The 16139-nt window shown below is 37.2% G+C and overlaps 1 protein-coding gene across 1 annotated transcript; it reads left to right on the top strand.

Moving 5' to 3' along the window:
* Positions 1 to 9297: 9297 nt before the first annotated feature.
* Positions 9298 to 12461, top strand: LOC143581655 (GEM-like protein 4). The gene is made up of 4 exons (XM_077064395.1): positions 9298 to 9403; positions 9543 to 9599; positions 11347 to 11621; positions 12098 to 12461. Exons 1-4 carry the CDS (start codon positions 9298 to 9300, stop codon positions 12266 to 12268), a joined length of 609 nt encoding a protein of 202 aa, XP_076920510.1. The 3' UTR covers positions 12269 to 12461.
* The last annotated feature ends 3678 nt before the right edge of the window (positions 12462 to 16139 follow it).

The following is a 16139-nucleotide window of genomic DNA, read 5'->3' as shown; positions in this document are numbered from 1 at the left end:
ATTTCGGGATCGGGATTTTCGGGATCGATACCGGTACCATCCCGAGCTCATTCCTTTTGAGCTCATCTTCAATTCACATTTACAACTCTATATTCTGATGTCAAAAACTCAAAATATCTGTCTTAAACTAAACAGTTACTTGTATTCATTGACTTACGCTACATTCAAGCTAACTGCTCAGATCATTCTAAATTGTTTTAGTACTTCAAGAGATATTTAATTTTTAATAAAATAGATTTTGTAACCTTATGTTAACTATATATATGAAACCCGACCCATTTTGTTCGGGCCATCGTGCCGCATACTTGCATTTTGTCAAAACTACTTTGTCTGAATATGCCGCTGGATTACATCGAATATAATATTTATTCGTTGTTGTTGTTTGCAAAGTATATTTCTTCCAACTGTTGTTTTGTAACGATATTTAAAAGTTCTTTTTTTATTTTGGAATAAAGGTGGGAGCTAATATGAATAAGACCAACCAGTAGTTAATATCTTTGACAAAAGGCTCGTGGATTGGAAACCTCGCACCCTATCTATGGGAGGTCGGTTCACTATGCCTAAATCGGTTCTCAATTGTCTCCATAGTTATTATCTCTCTTTATAAATCTCAAACTAAAATATTGGAAAATTTAGAGACTAAGAGAAGATAAGTTTTAATTTGTGGGGAGGAAATGAAAATATAACCAAGATTTGTTGGGTAGCGTGAAACCGAGGCAAATGAAGATGGGGGTTTGGGTTTGTGTTGTTGCCTATTTTGTGGGGAGAAAATGAAAATACGCTTCTCGTTGGATGTTTGGCTTGATAATTCTCCATGTAAAAAACAATTTCCCCAAACATGATTCCATTATGTTAATTCCTTAATTATTTAAAATTATCAGGTTAATCGTAACGAATCTAGCATAAGTCCCCACGCATGAACGATACATTGCATCTAAGTGATTCTTTTAGAAAGCATACGAACTGTCGGATTTTATCCGATGAATACGAGCGTCGGTGATAATTTTTACAAACGACTTGAATGTATTTAACGAACCAATAAGTTTTGATTCTGTATTTATGAATACATTTTATAATTATTTTATAAAATATCAACAACGATAACAAATTGAATCTTCGAACTTATAACTATTTTAACAAACCTATTTCGTGAAATATTACAAAAACAAAGCATACGAACGTTGGCCACAAAAATAATAATATGACACGCGATAATAATGCATAAATTAATATTTATATATTCATTTACAAGATTAAAATAAAAGCAACCTTTTAGTTTTATCTTTTAAGGTTTTAATCAAAACGATGTAGTTTTGAAATGTTTTACATCTAAGCTTAGGTGTATGACACCATATTCACTTCTCAATTATATTAATAATATATTTTCAACGACTAAGTTTTGCACTTTATGATTGAACTCATGACCTCCTATTACACACATTAATCATCTTACCACATTACCAAAATAAGAATGACAATACGATAGTGATAATTTAACTATACATTGTATTTTGTTTATGTTACAAATGCTTGTGTATAATTTCATCGAATGATGAATTATAATACGTTATCTTATAATTAAAAAAATATCTATTACACGAATCTCATGCTGGTAATTAATGTACTAGTGTTACATAAGTTAATGCAAATGCAAGGTTAAATTTTGAAATTTTGTATATGTTATTTAACTGTTTATTCTAGAACTATCGATACTTCATACGTGTATTATTGGATTTAAGGTCATAGGCGTTAAAGTACTCAGTATGGACCTGTTGTGACACGGAATGAAGACCCGGGATGTCCAGCGCGCAAATCGATGATCTGATTGAAGTTTGCTGTAACGGGGTCCCATCGCGGTACGCGATGGGCTTGCTGAGGTCCCCATCGCGTACCGCGATGGGTGGGAAAAATATCTGTTGACTTTGGGTCAATCGCGATACGCGATTGACCATGAAAGACCCCGTCGCGTACCGCGACGGGAGGTGCAGATGGGGACCTCAGCAAGCCCATCGCGTACCGCGATGGGACCCCGTTACAGCAAACTTCAATCAGATCATCGATTTGCGCGCTGGACATCCTGGGTCTTCATTCCGTGTCACAACATGTCCATATTGAGTACTTTAACGCCTATGACCTGAAATCCAATAATACACGTATGAAGTATCGATAGTTCTAGAATAAACAGTTAAAACTAAATAATAAACGAACTAAAACATATACAAATTAACCGACCATCACATCCCCACACCTATCTTTTGCTTGCCCTCAAGCAAAACTCTAAAGCAAACATCAACCTCTATCATAGGTATGTAGATTATCGCCATTAATACTAGTAAGGTTTAAGGTCATACCCAGTTTCCTAGACTGACACTTTCTAGATTGACATCCCACAAATAAGGTTAAATGATATCATGAAAACAATAGAGCCGCCCAGACGAGTGTACTTTGTTTCCGGTTAATGCATACATGTTCATACCCCTCACACTATCAACACTCCTCTCGGTTTAATATCTGGACTAGCAAAAGATGTGTCAGTATATGTCTCTGCCCTCAAATACCAAATATGAGTTACAACTTAATAAGCTTGCAGGCCAGTCTTATCTCCACCCATTACCCACCGGTTGCATAAAGACTCGGACTAAGGTTCTGCTGTGGCTTAGGCTGGGTGCGGATTAGGCATATTTAGTGACTAATATGAATGAAACCCAATTTACAAATACACAAACAACTAATCAAAAATAAACAGATTGCTAAATAGATAACTGAATAAGAACCGACTCTCTTTTTGACTTTTTGCTGAATTTTTATGATGATGATGATTATTATTATTATTATTATTATTATTATTATTATTATTATTATTATTTTCAAACTGATAGACAATACACTGAAGCAAATAATTATACAACTCTGACAAACACATATTTACAACTCAACCGAGACATACGTACATTGTGTACTATGCTCAACAATTGACTATATACAACTCGATAACGAACTGGATTTCATCACACAAGGTTAAAATATAATGAAGGCCAAGGCTGAAATGGTGAGTAATGTCTGGTTTAGCAAATAAACAGGAATGAGGTCCAAATGGGCTCCTAGGGGGATATTGTCGGGTAAGGAAATTTATTTAGTGGAGGAAAAGTGTATGTAAAGGTTTTCTAAAGTCCTAATCTCCATACAGGTGGTGGTATTAAGATCTCGATAAGCATGTGACAAGCAAGTTCTAACTCTGTAAAACATACATGTTTCCCTCAATCAATGGTGTAAGACATGTTTTATATCTATTATATAGTATGTGTATTAAGTATAGGGGGCCATCTCACAATATGTCTGGAATATTGGGCTGCCGATATGAAACATGTATACCCGTCCCCTTGACTCGTTATCCCCGCCTAAACGACCCCATTTTCAACTTCTCTTTTTGAAAACATTCGTGAGTAAAACTATCGAGAAGCTGAAAAACCAACCATGACCAGAAACCTATAACTTGGCATTAACGACAATAATTAACAGTTAATAACTTTGGTTTCTGAACACTCTTTGAGGTACTATCGGGCTAAAATTTTCAAATTTCCCCCATCCCCACACTTGAGGTTTACATTGTCCTCAATGTTAAAATATTTAAACAATTAATGAACATTTGAGGGACAGGGTTGAAATTGACTTTTTGACTGTTCAACAATTTTTAAAATTCGGGGCTCAAATGTGATGGTTCTCCTAGCAAATATACAATTACACTTTTAACATTTAAACTAATAAGACAAAATAAATTATGAAACCGAAATCACCTGATATCAATGAGATTGGAAAAGGACCAGTTGGCACGCGAACTCTCATAAACACTCGTATACTCTCGTCTCGACCAAGTACCAAACTGACAACTGAACCTGCAAAATCTCGAGACGTGTAGAAGCAAGCTTCTCACAAGTGTAAGACATAGGTCTTTTACGAGTTATGAAAATGATTTTCTGTTAATTTTATTAAAACAATTACCGAGCCCAAATTAAGTCATTTCATAATAAATTTTGTTAAACTAGTTAAAAACGTTAAAAGACCTAACTCACTTTCGTAGGAATCACGATTGCATTTAGCATATGCAACAAGCCCTGTAAACCTCCCGGTAGCCCGGGAGGACGAGTGGGGTCTCGTGAGTGTTTATAGTGAACTACACCCACAAAGTTCAGTTACAACATAATATACATGTACCAGAATTAACCACAGCAAAATCAACATGAAAGCACTCTGGGTCGCTTAACTGAAACCTCATTTTCTCGGGGAGCGTTATCCCCACACTTAGCTTTTGCTATGATGGTACCCTTGAAATACAATTAGTAATAAATAAAAAAAAATGCAAACTAAAAATATACAAAATGTACAAATACCACCCTTTTAAAAATTTTATGACATTCAAGGTGGGCATCTAGCCTGCCCCTGTGCAGCCTTCTCGTTACATGCACGCTCCTCAAGAGATTCCTTCCAACCTTTTGGAACGACATGATCCTGCCATTTTTCATTTACGTCTGGCGGTTTCTTTACATCTTTCTTTTTCGTCTTCTTTTTTTTTCTTGTAGTTGCTTCCTCATCATCTCTAACTCCATGCAACATCTCATTCCATCCTTTCTCCTTCATGCTACTCCTTAGCTCATTCCTGTCAGTCACAAAACATTTCTCTTTTGTGTGATCCTTTCTCAAGGATTCACACTTGTCAGCAACATGGTTAGTAGCATTTTCAAACAATGGTAACCGTTTATCACGATCCCCACACTTAATCTCCAATATCCCCTTAGCACAATCAATTACCGCATGTGCTGTGGCAAGGAATGGCCTACCCAATATGACTTGCGGCTGTGTATTATTCACACGTTTGGTATAGTCAAGTACAAGAAAGTTAACTAGGTAGAAAAATTCCTCCACCTGAACCATTACATTAGTCACCATGCCCCGGGGAAGTGTATGAGTTTGGTCCGCCAACACCACGGTGGTGTTTACCTTTTCTAATGGGCCAAATTCATACTGATCATATAAACAACCAGGCATGATACTAACACATGCTCCAAAATCTAGAAGTGCCCGATCAGTTTTAAATTTCCCAATTTGAATTGATAAAAGTGGCACTCCCGGGTCTTAGAGTTTACTTGAGGTGGTATTATTCTCCACATCCTCATCTCTCATGTTGGTCAATTTACCATTTAAACTCTTTTCACATGTGCAATTTTCACAAAAAGACATTTCATATGTTTTTGGTTCTGATTCATTTTGGAAAATTGATTCATTTTGACCGACACAATCACTCTCACTACTAACCTCTTCCACCACCCCCTCAACAAACTGTGGTGGTGAATCAACTTCAACAACAGAAATTTCAAAATGAGGTAAAAGACTTACAGCGTTGATGTGCACATTATCTCCTTTCTTGGAGCTTGAGCAGTAATGGTTCGGGTTGACTGTGGTGTCACTCGGGAATTGGCTCGTGTTCTTCTGTAACTTTGCCACATCTGAAGCGAGCTGACCGATCTGCTTCATCATTGCCTCTAAAGAATTATCTCGTAACTCGAACTGTTGCTTCGTTTCAGCTTTATGATCAGTCATAACCTTCAGCAACGCATCCAACTTTGAGTGCACCGACTCATCCGAATTTTCCGAGGACCCCCTCTACTGATCCTGATTACCCGATAAATTTCCACCCCGGTTACCGTCTCTGTTATACCCCCGATTCTGATCATACGAACCTCGCTGCTGCTGATAACCGCCCTTGCGGTAATTACCCTGCGACATGTTCTGGCTCGATCCCTGAAAGTTCGGGTTTAACTGTGTAGACGCGTTCCTGTAACAAAAGTTCGGGTGATTCCTCAGGCCCGGGTGATAGGTGTTTGAATTCAACCCTTGACCATTGGAATCCCCGTAAGCATAATTAACTTCCTCGGGTTCATCCTCCTCGTCATCATAAAACTCGGGGCAATTTTCTGTCTTATGCCCGAGATTACCACAATCTTCGCAAACCGGGAATTTCACTCCAACTTTCCCGGCCTCTTTTTTCTTACCTTTTTTCAACTCAGCCAGTTCGCGTTCCAACTCAGTAATTCTTTCAGATTCACTCGTGACTGACTTAACTGACCTGGAGGAATTACCACGTCTTCGTCTTTCAGCTGTTGCTTATGCCTTGGAATCTTCACACATAAATTCCAAAAAATCCCAATCATCTTCCTCAGGCTGATTCAGCAACAGACCATTACACGAGGCCTTAAGATGCTTTCAGTCCTCGTATGTCAAACCATTAACAAAGCATTTTACCAGTTCCCACAGTTCGATCTGGTGATGTGGGCATTTCCTGATCATGTCTTTATATCTAGTAATGGCTTCGTGAAATAACCGTCGTTTTGAGTCAATCAAAAACCTAATTATTCTAAATATAATTAGGTGATGGTCGGTTAATTTGTATATGTTTTAGTTCGTTTATTATTTAGTTTTAACTGTTTATTCTAGAACTATCGATACTTCATACGTGTATTATTGGATTTCAGGTCATAGGCGTTAAAGTACTCAATATGGACCTGTTGTGACACAGAATGAAAACCCGGGATGTCCAGCGCGCAAATCGATGATCTAATTGAAGTTTGCTGTAACGGGATCCCATCGCGGTACGCGATGGGCTTGCTGAGGTCCCCATCGCGTACCGCGATGGGTGGGAAAAATATCTGTTGACTTTGGGTCAATCGCGATAAGCGATTGACCATGAAAGACCCCGTCACGTACCGCGACGGGAGTTGCAGACGGGATTTTTAGTTTAAATCATATTCTTCATCATTATGAAACCCTAACTCCGTTTTTGAAGAATAGAGGCGATTTCCAGCAGTTCCTATAGGCGATTTCACCATCCTAGCTCGTGTCAAGTCCATATCTATGATCCATATCATCCGTATTGAAGACTCGATGATGTCGCGGCTCGGCTAATCTCCTAGAATCGCACCCGGGATGTATAGTTTGTAACATTTTACAGTTTTTCTCATGTGATTTATAACACTTGTGTATTGTTATTGATGATTAATATATGATTATTGATGTTTGGTATTTCTGAGTGTTCGGTCGGTTTAGGTTTACGTTGGTTTGAACGATCTGTTACCAGTTGCTAGATAATTAGTCATATAACTGTTTGGTTAGATTGAATACGATAAAACATACAATTACCCTTAACTGAGTCACACTGGCAAGGACTGTTTGATAACCAGTGCCGTGTGTAAATAATTGTTGATGTCTAAGGTTTTGTCTAATTGATCAGCTTTCAGTTAATCGTTAATAATTAATCTGTTAGGTTGCATGAGATACTGTTGGTTGCTTACTTGAATTCCCGGGTGTGATTTGCTTTGTTAATTGTTTGAAATCCGTTTACTTGTTCATTGCTTAGTTCTCTGAATTTACTAAAAATTGCTTGTGTGATCAGCACTAAAAATTAGTCACTTCATAATATTAAATCTGTTACACGAATACATTGACCACATACTCCTTGTGATACGATACCCTACTTGCTATAACTATTTAGAATAATTAGGTTTTTGATTGACTCAAACGACGGTCATCGGGGTCATTGTTGTTTGCGAGTAAACTAGCCCATCACCTTTGAGACGGATCCCACGGGTTTGGGTTGGTGTTCGGGTTTTGGTTAGGGTTTGAGCTCGAGCTCGTGTTCTGGTTTGGGTTCGGATTTGAGCTCGAGCCGGTGAAATTTGAGAAATAATTCATGGTAGAGAGTTGAGAGTTTTTTGTTATGAAATTTGATAGTAATTTGGTATTTGTTTGAGTATAAAATGATAAAATGAGTTAGTATTTATAAATAAAATAATTAGTTTTTTTTTAAAAAAAACTAGCCGTTCAAAATGAACGTTGGGGATGGGGGACCACCAAACCTCTCCAAGCGCGCCGGTCGTTTGAACAATCAAAGTAACGGCGCTCAAGGAACCACCGCGCCCCACTGCGGTGTTCCGTGCCCATCGTCCCACGCCACCTCAGCCATGGACGCCCCATAACGTATAGTCTTAGTTATGAAATTATGTACAAGTCAAGTAATTGAAATTGAAAATAGAAGCCTGGTGGAAGTTTACAATACAATTAATATCAAAACCAGCGTTGTTGAAGAAGACCACCCACTTAACAAACCAACCAACCAACCAACCAACCATATTATTATTCTCCAATTCTCTTTCTTCCACACATTTGTTTGTTACACATAACAATATTAATAATTAGGTGTCAACCGCCGCAACCCCACTTAACAAACCAACCAACCATATTATTATTCTCCAATTCTCTTTCTTCCACACATTTGTTTGTTACACATAATAATATTAATAATAACTAGGTGTCAACCGCCGCGTCGCGGGCAATGCATTGTCACGAATTTGGTCGGTATTAGTTAAACTTGTTATGGACCCCGCACTAAATTCAAAAAAAAAAGCCAAAAAAATTATTTAAACAAAAGAATAACAAAAAGACATATTTAAAACAGAAATCGGTAAAACCTAGGCGTTGAGGCGGCTAGTCGGTGAGAATTCAGTTGGTATTGGTTAAGTTTGTCACTATACCGGAACAAAACCCAAAACATAAAGTATGATCAAACAATACATATTCGTTCGATATTTGTTACGTTCGTTACGATGTCAACATTAAAGCCAAAAAATAAATTTAAAACAAAAGGATAACAAAAAAACATATTTAAAACAAAAATCGGTAAGATGAAAATTCGGTTGGTATTGGTTAAGTTTGCCACGATATCGGAACTAAACCCAAAACATACAGTCGTAAAATGAACATGTTTAAAACAAAACAAAAGGAACAACAAAAATTGGTAAAAACCATACTTTTTGACTCCTGGCCGATGCAAATTTTGTTGGTATCAATTAAGTTCGTTATAGTACCGGAACTAAAGAAAAGAATAAACTCATAAAATAGTTCACATTTTTCTAAAACAAATAAAAACCTAAAAGTAAAACTGTTTTAAACAAATAAAAACCTGAAAAGAAAATATTGTAAATAAAAACAATTCAAAAAATCATCTAGACGAGTGAAGAACTCTTGTTTAACAAACAAAAAGAATAATAAAACGCTATTAGAAGGATTCGAGCATGGACAGGAGAAGAACCAAAAACAGTAAGACTGATGGAAAGCCCAAAGTGTCAACTTACCAAATAACACAATTGAGTTTTATGCCATACATATTTTATATATATATAAAACAAAAGGCAGCTGTAAACATTTATGTGGTACCGCCATCCGATTTTTATCTTATGATATAATAACATGAACGGCATCAACTACACCGCCGACCAACACCGGAGCTCCGCCGCCACGTCACCGCCGGCGCGTTTGCTCTCGACTTGGTCTCCGTTTCTAGATTCCACTCAAGGTACTCTCTCTCTCTCTCTCTGACACACACACACACATAAACACACAGTTAAACGGTTTTCTCTCTATAAATATATGATTAATTGTGGGTTTTGATTTCTGAAGGTTTTGAAGACGAAAACATGAAGGCAAATGGTAAGAAATTAAGAATCACGGACGAAAAACCAGTAATTTCGCCTACAGAGTTCGAGATCACGGTGAGATTTCAATTATTGAGCTTTGGAAACACTTTAATTTTATGAATTTAAGCTCAATTTGAGGTTTAGGGTTTTGTTTTTTACACTAATTGATTTTGAGATTTGAGTAAGATTGCAATGGTTTTGACTTTTGAGGTTCAATTCAATTGTTTGTCGAAAGTGTTTTAATTTGGTTTTAATTTTATGAATTGGTGTTTAAGTTGAGGTTTAGGGCTAGTTTCTCGCTACTTGATTTTAAAATCACAAAGCTTCAATTGAGCATTGGAAACACTTTAAATCTTCTTGCCTTGGTTTTAAAAAGCGAGAAACGCACTGAAGAGGTAAGTCCCAGCAGAGCCCAGTTGGACCCGCAAGACTCACCTTGAAGAGGGACGTCTGCGCAAGGACCAACTGGTTCCGCAGGACCCACCATGCTCAGAGATGAAGACCTTACGCGCAGTACGCCAGCTGTTCCCGCAGGAAAAGCCTCCCAATGGTGAAGTACCCCGCCTGTTCCCGCAGCTGCGGATACAAGCCATCAGGGGAGGCTACCCGCACTAATAGCAAGGCTACACGCACAAGACACTAACTCTCAATAATTCAGTGTCACCTGAAGGAATGAGCAAGGCGGGAATACTCCCGCCCAAATGAGCCAGTCCGTACGCTTCTGGAAGGTCTTTTATACTATACCTGCCAAGGTATGGACCAAATAGACAAGATCTGACCAGAGCAGCCCATGAACCAATCACAGGGTGACAGCTCACCGACAACAGTACGAGGAGGAGCACGCTCTAGTACTGTTTGTCACTATTAGCCGCTGCCTACTCACCAACCCTTGTCGTGGCACGCGCATAGCCTGCAGTTGGTGGAAAAGGAATAGTACACAGCCGGCGGAAAAGGAATAGTACACAGCCGGCGGAAAAGGAACAGTACACAGCCGGCTTTGTCACTATCAGCCGCTGCCTACCCACCAACCACTGGCATGGCACGTGCATAACCCACAGTTGGTAGAACAGGAAATTATACAGCTGGCTGTACCTGCTTGGAAACCTACCTTCGGCTATAAATACTCCAACACCTTGGAACGGTATTATTATCTTGTATCTTATCTTCACTAGCTATTTCTCTCAATATACACTTATATTCAGAGCAATCTAGTCTGATTCTCACGCCGGAGGGTGGTCACAAGGAGGAACCCCCCCCCCTTCTCAGTGACGAGCTCACGGTGTCTGTTTTGCAGGTCATCTGAAGAACAACCATCTTCGCCGGACCTAACCCTCGTGGGAAACATCTACTTAACCCCCAGATTATCCATAATCTGCCCGAGGTCGATTAGTGTTTCTTCACGCACAAAAGCGACATTGCCTAAAATGATAAATAGCAAAGCTCACCGCCTAAAGTTTTTATATATCTCAAAATTTAGCTATAAATAAGCGTTATATATGATTTAGTATATAAATAACATATATGTACAACCCAAAAAAAATCACTGAAAAAAAAATTAAAAATTAAAAAAAGAAAAAGAAAAAATTGATGTACAAAAGGTGTGTGCTTCACCTAGTCACCTGTGCCTCGGGCTGTTTTTAGTGCGCGTTTTGGAAAGTTTGCGTCTTAGGTAGTCAAAAGCGATGAGCTTTTTGGGCGTTCTTTTAAACCAAGATTCTGACAAATTATGAATTTTAGCTCAAATTGAGGTGTAATGCTAGTTTAATTCTGAGATCTATTGTGAAATTGAGTAACAGAAAACGGTTAGTTGGTGAATTGGCAGTTAAAATGGGGCCGAAATTCTCGGAAACCTTGAAGGGGAAGCTGACATTGGGGGCGAAAATAATACAAAAAGGCGGGAGAGAAAACATATTCAAGGAAGTATTTGGGGCAAATGATGGAGAGAAATTGTTGAAAGCTTCACAGTGTTATGTATCAACAAGTGCAGGTCCGATTGCTGGGATATTGTTCATCTCCACGCAAAAGCTTGCTTTCTGTAGTGAAAGATCCATTAAATTGCGTTCGTCAAACGGTGATCTTATTAGAAACCCATACAAGGTAACCATTTTTATTGTTGTTTTTTTTTTATCTAAAATGACTATTTTGTGTAACAAAGTATCCTAGTTACGAGACATGTGACTTTGTACTACTTTATATTTGCGTGTCGGACTAACTTTTATTAACGACTTAAGAGTCATGTGACATGTGACTTATTTCATGTATCATATGGCATTAAGTTTGCATTAAATGGAAGTTATGATGGTACTAGAATATAAAGTTTGCACCGATTTGAAGTCACATGGTTTATAGATATTTTGATATGAAGCGACTTAAGTGCTTTTAACAAACATAAAAATGACCATATTTGTGTGTTTCTCTGTTAGTTTGCACCGACTTAAGTGTATTAATAGTACTCGATAACCTTTTTTTATTGTCATATAGTATCTGATACTCGAGTGACACTAGTCTACTGAACAATTAGAAAATTTTACACAAGTAAGAAATTGTGTAATTTGCTTGTATTGTTTTTGTAGGTGGTGATCCCGACGAACAAGATTAAAGAAAGTCACGAGCGGGAGAATGTGGAAAACGCAGAACAAAAGTACATTCAAATCATTACCGATGATGACTTTGAGTTTTGGTTCATGGGATTTGTAAGATACGAGAAAGCATTTCTCCATCTTAGGAAGGTGGTTCCAAAATAGCCAAACTGTTATGATGGTAGTTAGTTTGTATGGTTTCTTTTTTCTTTTGTACAAATTATTTGCATTAATCTATTTTTTGAAGTCTTATGTAAAAAATAAGATGGTTAAAGAACTATTATTTAGCGCTTCGAATTTTTAACAAGTGGAAAAAGACTCCCTTGTCTACTTTTTATTGTTCTCTATCTCTATGTCCGTTTCATAATCAAATGTTAAACTATACCTATTTGTTTAGCGGTTATTGATTAAGTCTTTCTTTTTAAGTAGATGATTAAAGAACTATACTCTTTAACGATGAGAATTATTTTTAACATGTCACTAACATTTTCCTCTCGTCTACTTTGTCTGACTCAAGACAGTTTTCCTACCGTGGTGTTTTGATAGTGTTCTTAGATAAATTAGGCTTAGAGCGTCAAAATCAGTATGGACGTTTGAGACTCTGCTTTAGAAAATCTCACTCGGGTACATGATAATTCCAAACGCTGTTAAAAATATCATTACCCAAGTCGCGATTAGTCGTTATCTAAAATAGACTAATTTTTTCATTCGATTGAATAATAATATTATTAGAAAGGGGGAGAAGGAAATTTCGAAGCAAGTGGGTACCCAGTGACCAAATGGTCAAGGTGGCAGGTGATTCGTCCATCTGTCACGCGGTTGAATGACTAAGAACACGGTGGCGGCCTTTTGACACCAAACGTTGACCTGGTAAGCCTACCATTTAAAATAATTCACTTTATTCCTTGAATCCATATAGAACACATAATAGGGAAGAAATCACTTTTAAAACACTTGTTAGATGATACAAGATGACTGAACTCGTCATACTAACTTGTAATTTATACATCGACATCCCGTTATATAAAAGTCCAGCATCCGATTGGATTTCCGAGTTAGACTGAAGAGGTTATTAGTTAGACTAGCGATGTGCGAAGCCGGTTCGATTACGGTGGCTTAACCATAACCATAACCATAACCATAATCGAGGTTCAGTTATTAAGACTGCTTAGCCATAAGTCTATAACCCTAAGTCCATAACTGAATGGTCGGTTAACCATTTAAGTTTGGCTAACTGTCCAATGTATTTATTATGTGTTTTTGTTTTCTCAATTCATTCTCGATCTCTATAAGTACAATAAAAACATCATTTTTTCTCACTCATTTTCAATTAAAAAGACAAAATGGCAAAACACGTCCTTTATATTTGCATGGTTTTTCAATGAACATCATTTGGCAAACTTAATAACATAAAACATCCTTTATATTTAAAAACTATATCACGTTTTGTTCTTTAATGCTAACCCAGTTAAATTTTCTTGTTAAATCTGGTCATGTGCCTTGCAAATGAGGGTAGTTTTGTAAATTTATACATTTTTTATTTAATAATTAATATAAAAACATAAAATTATTTAAAATAAAAACTCTCTCTCTCTCTCTCTCCTTCTTCAAACCTCACCTGCACCTCACCACTACTTCTCCGGCAACACCCACACCTGCACATCCACCACCCACCCCAGCACCACCACCAACTCTAATTAGGGGTATTTAAACCACCACCGCCGCCATCATCATCGGCGATATCAAGTGAAGAAGTCAAAAACTTGGGTCGGATATCATCGATTGGATATCGGATTTCATCGAAGCGGATTTGCCTTGGGGCTTCAACCCGAAATCTCTAGCTAAAAGATCAAAATCGTCCATTTGTTTGACTAGATCTGTACCGAAAGTGTGGATCTTGATTGTGTTTTAGTGAATTTCCGGCAACACGGCGCGACGCGTGTATTGGGTCAGAATTTCCGGCAACGTGGTGTCTTTTGTGTATTGGGTCAGAATCTCCGGCAACGCGGCGCGTGCGTACAACGCGGCCGCCGTGTCTCTTTGTGGTGTTAAGGCTAAGACGAACTTTCTGGTGGCCGAAGATCAATAACCCAATTACGAGTATCAACGGTCTCGGCCTACAAAGAGTAGTTTGAGCAGTACGTAGGAACCACCGTCGTTGGTTGATGGTTGCATCTGAGATGATGATGATGATTGGGTGGTGGCTAGTGTTTGATTATGATGGTGAAAGGAAGATTTGGGGAAGAAGATGATGATGGTTAAATTTTTTTTTTTTAAAGTCCAAAATTTTAAGTCAATTACACAAATAACCTTTGAGGGGGTAAAAAGACTAAATTGTCCTTACATGAGGTGCACATTACTGGTTTTAACGAGAAAAACTAACCTTCGTTAGTGAAAAGGATGAACTGTGCAACATTTTTTGAACATGAAGGATGTTTTATGTTATTAATTTGTCAAATGACGTCAATTGAAAAACCGTGCAAACATAAATGATGTGTTTTGCCATTTTGTTTACTTTTTTTATACTTTTTTCATTACATTTTCTCTTTACTTCACTCACAACCACTTTAAAAAATATTGAAAAATTATAGAGATGAATAGTGTGTTTTTTCAAATATAACTATGAACGGTAACATTTTCCCTTTTCTCCTCTCACAACCACTTTTAACCATCTCTAAAAAATAGGAGCCCTCTCACATAATTTGGAGAATCGGTTGGGAATGCTCTAAGTTGAAATTAGTTCAGATATGGTTTTCAAGCATATTAATGAAGTTTTGAAGCTGAAATATGATGGTTCCAAATTTGGTTATAGACAATACAACTACGGATGAGCATGGGATGGTACCGGTGCCGACCGGTGCCGATCCCGATTTTCCCGATCCCGAAAATTGGAAATTCTTAGTACCGGTACTCGTACCGAAATATTCGGTTCGGTACCGGGACGGTACCAAGATAGTATCGGTACCGAGAGTTAAATATCGGGAAATACCGGTACCGTACCGATCCCGAAACTTAAAACTTTGGTACCGATTCGGAACCGACGGTACCAAATCGGTACCGATTTCGGTATCGGTACCGATACCGATTTTGCTCATCCCTAATTACAACATAAATTTTAAAGTTCGATGATGGAAATTGAGATATAAGGATAGAGGTATTAAATTTATACAAACACAAGCATATAATATTCAGTTTTGGTTAAAGTCGATCAAAGAAGACACAAAAACTATAACCATAACCAAATTTTCACTGTAGCTTCACTTTTATTCTTTTATATTATTCTAACAAAAAAAAATCATGCATATTAATAATAAAATAATAATAAATACGTTAAGAAAAATATTACTAAGAAAAACTAAAAATACATGCATAAATTAAAATTGTAAAATTTTATTTGGAAAATTATTATCTACTTATTTAATTATACAAATTATAATATGTAGCATACACTACAATTACATATGTGGGTTTGGTCATGCCATATTTAGGCTTCCGTAACTAAGAGCATTCTTAACCCATTCTCCATCCTTATCTCTATAATTACAATAAAAAACACTACATTTCTTTCTCCTGTTCAATTAAATAATATTTTTTATACCTTTATCATTACATTTTTCTCTCTCCTCTACTCACAACCAATCCAACAAATATTAAAAAATAAATAGAGGCAAACAATGTTCCCCAAATGTTTCCCCAAATTTACAAAAAAATCACTACATTTTTCTCTCCACCCTATAATTTACACTCCCAACCACTCAAAACCTCATCCTATAATTTACGTACTCTCCTCACATAAATTTAGGGGATGGGATGTGAATGCTCTAAGTCTTTAACCAAGTATATTTTAGTATATATGTACAAGTCTGTGAATAGAAGAAGAAATAATGAAATGGACAAGTGATTGAAATGACACGTTATCATTTCGTTGTCATGTTAGGTTAACTTATAGGGGAATTGAATGAATTATTATTTTGTGTTATTTAGAAGTCAATCAATCAATCAAGCCATGTATATCCCACCGCATAGCACGCTATCG

The sequence above is a fragment of the Bidens hawaiensis genome, unplaced genomic scaffold (assembly GCF_021521415.1).
Source record: "Bidens hawaiensis isolate Kalapana, Puna unplaced genomic scaffold, B.hawaiensis_p1.1 tig00001511_1, whole genome shotgun sequence".
In the NCBI taxonomy this organism is placed as follows: Eukaryota; Viridiplantae; Streptophyta; class Magnoliopsida; order Asterales; family Asteraceae; genus Bidens; species Bidens hawaiensis.
This window is presented reverse-complemented; position numbering and strand designations above follow the sequence as displayed.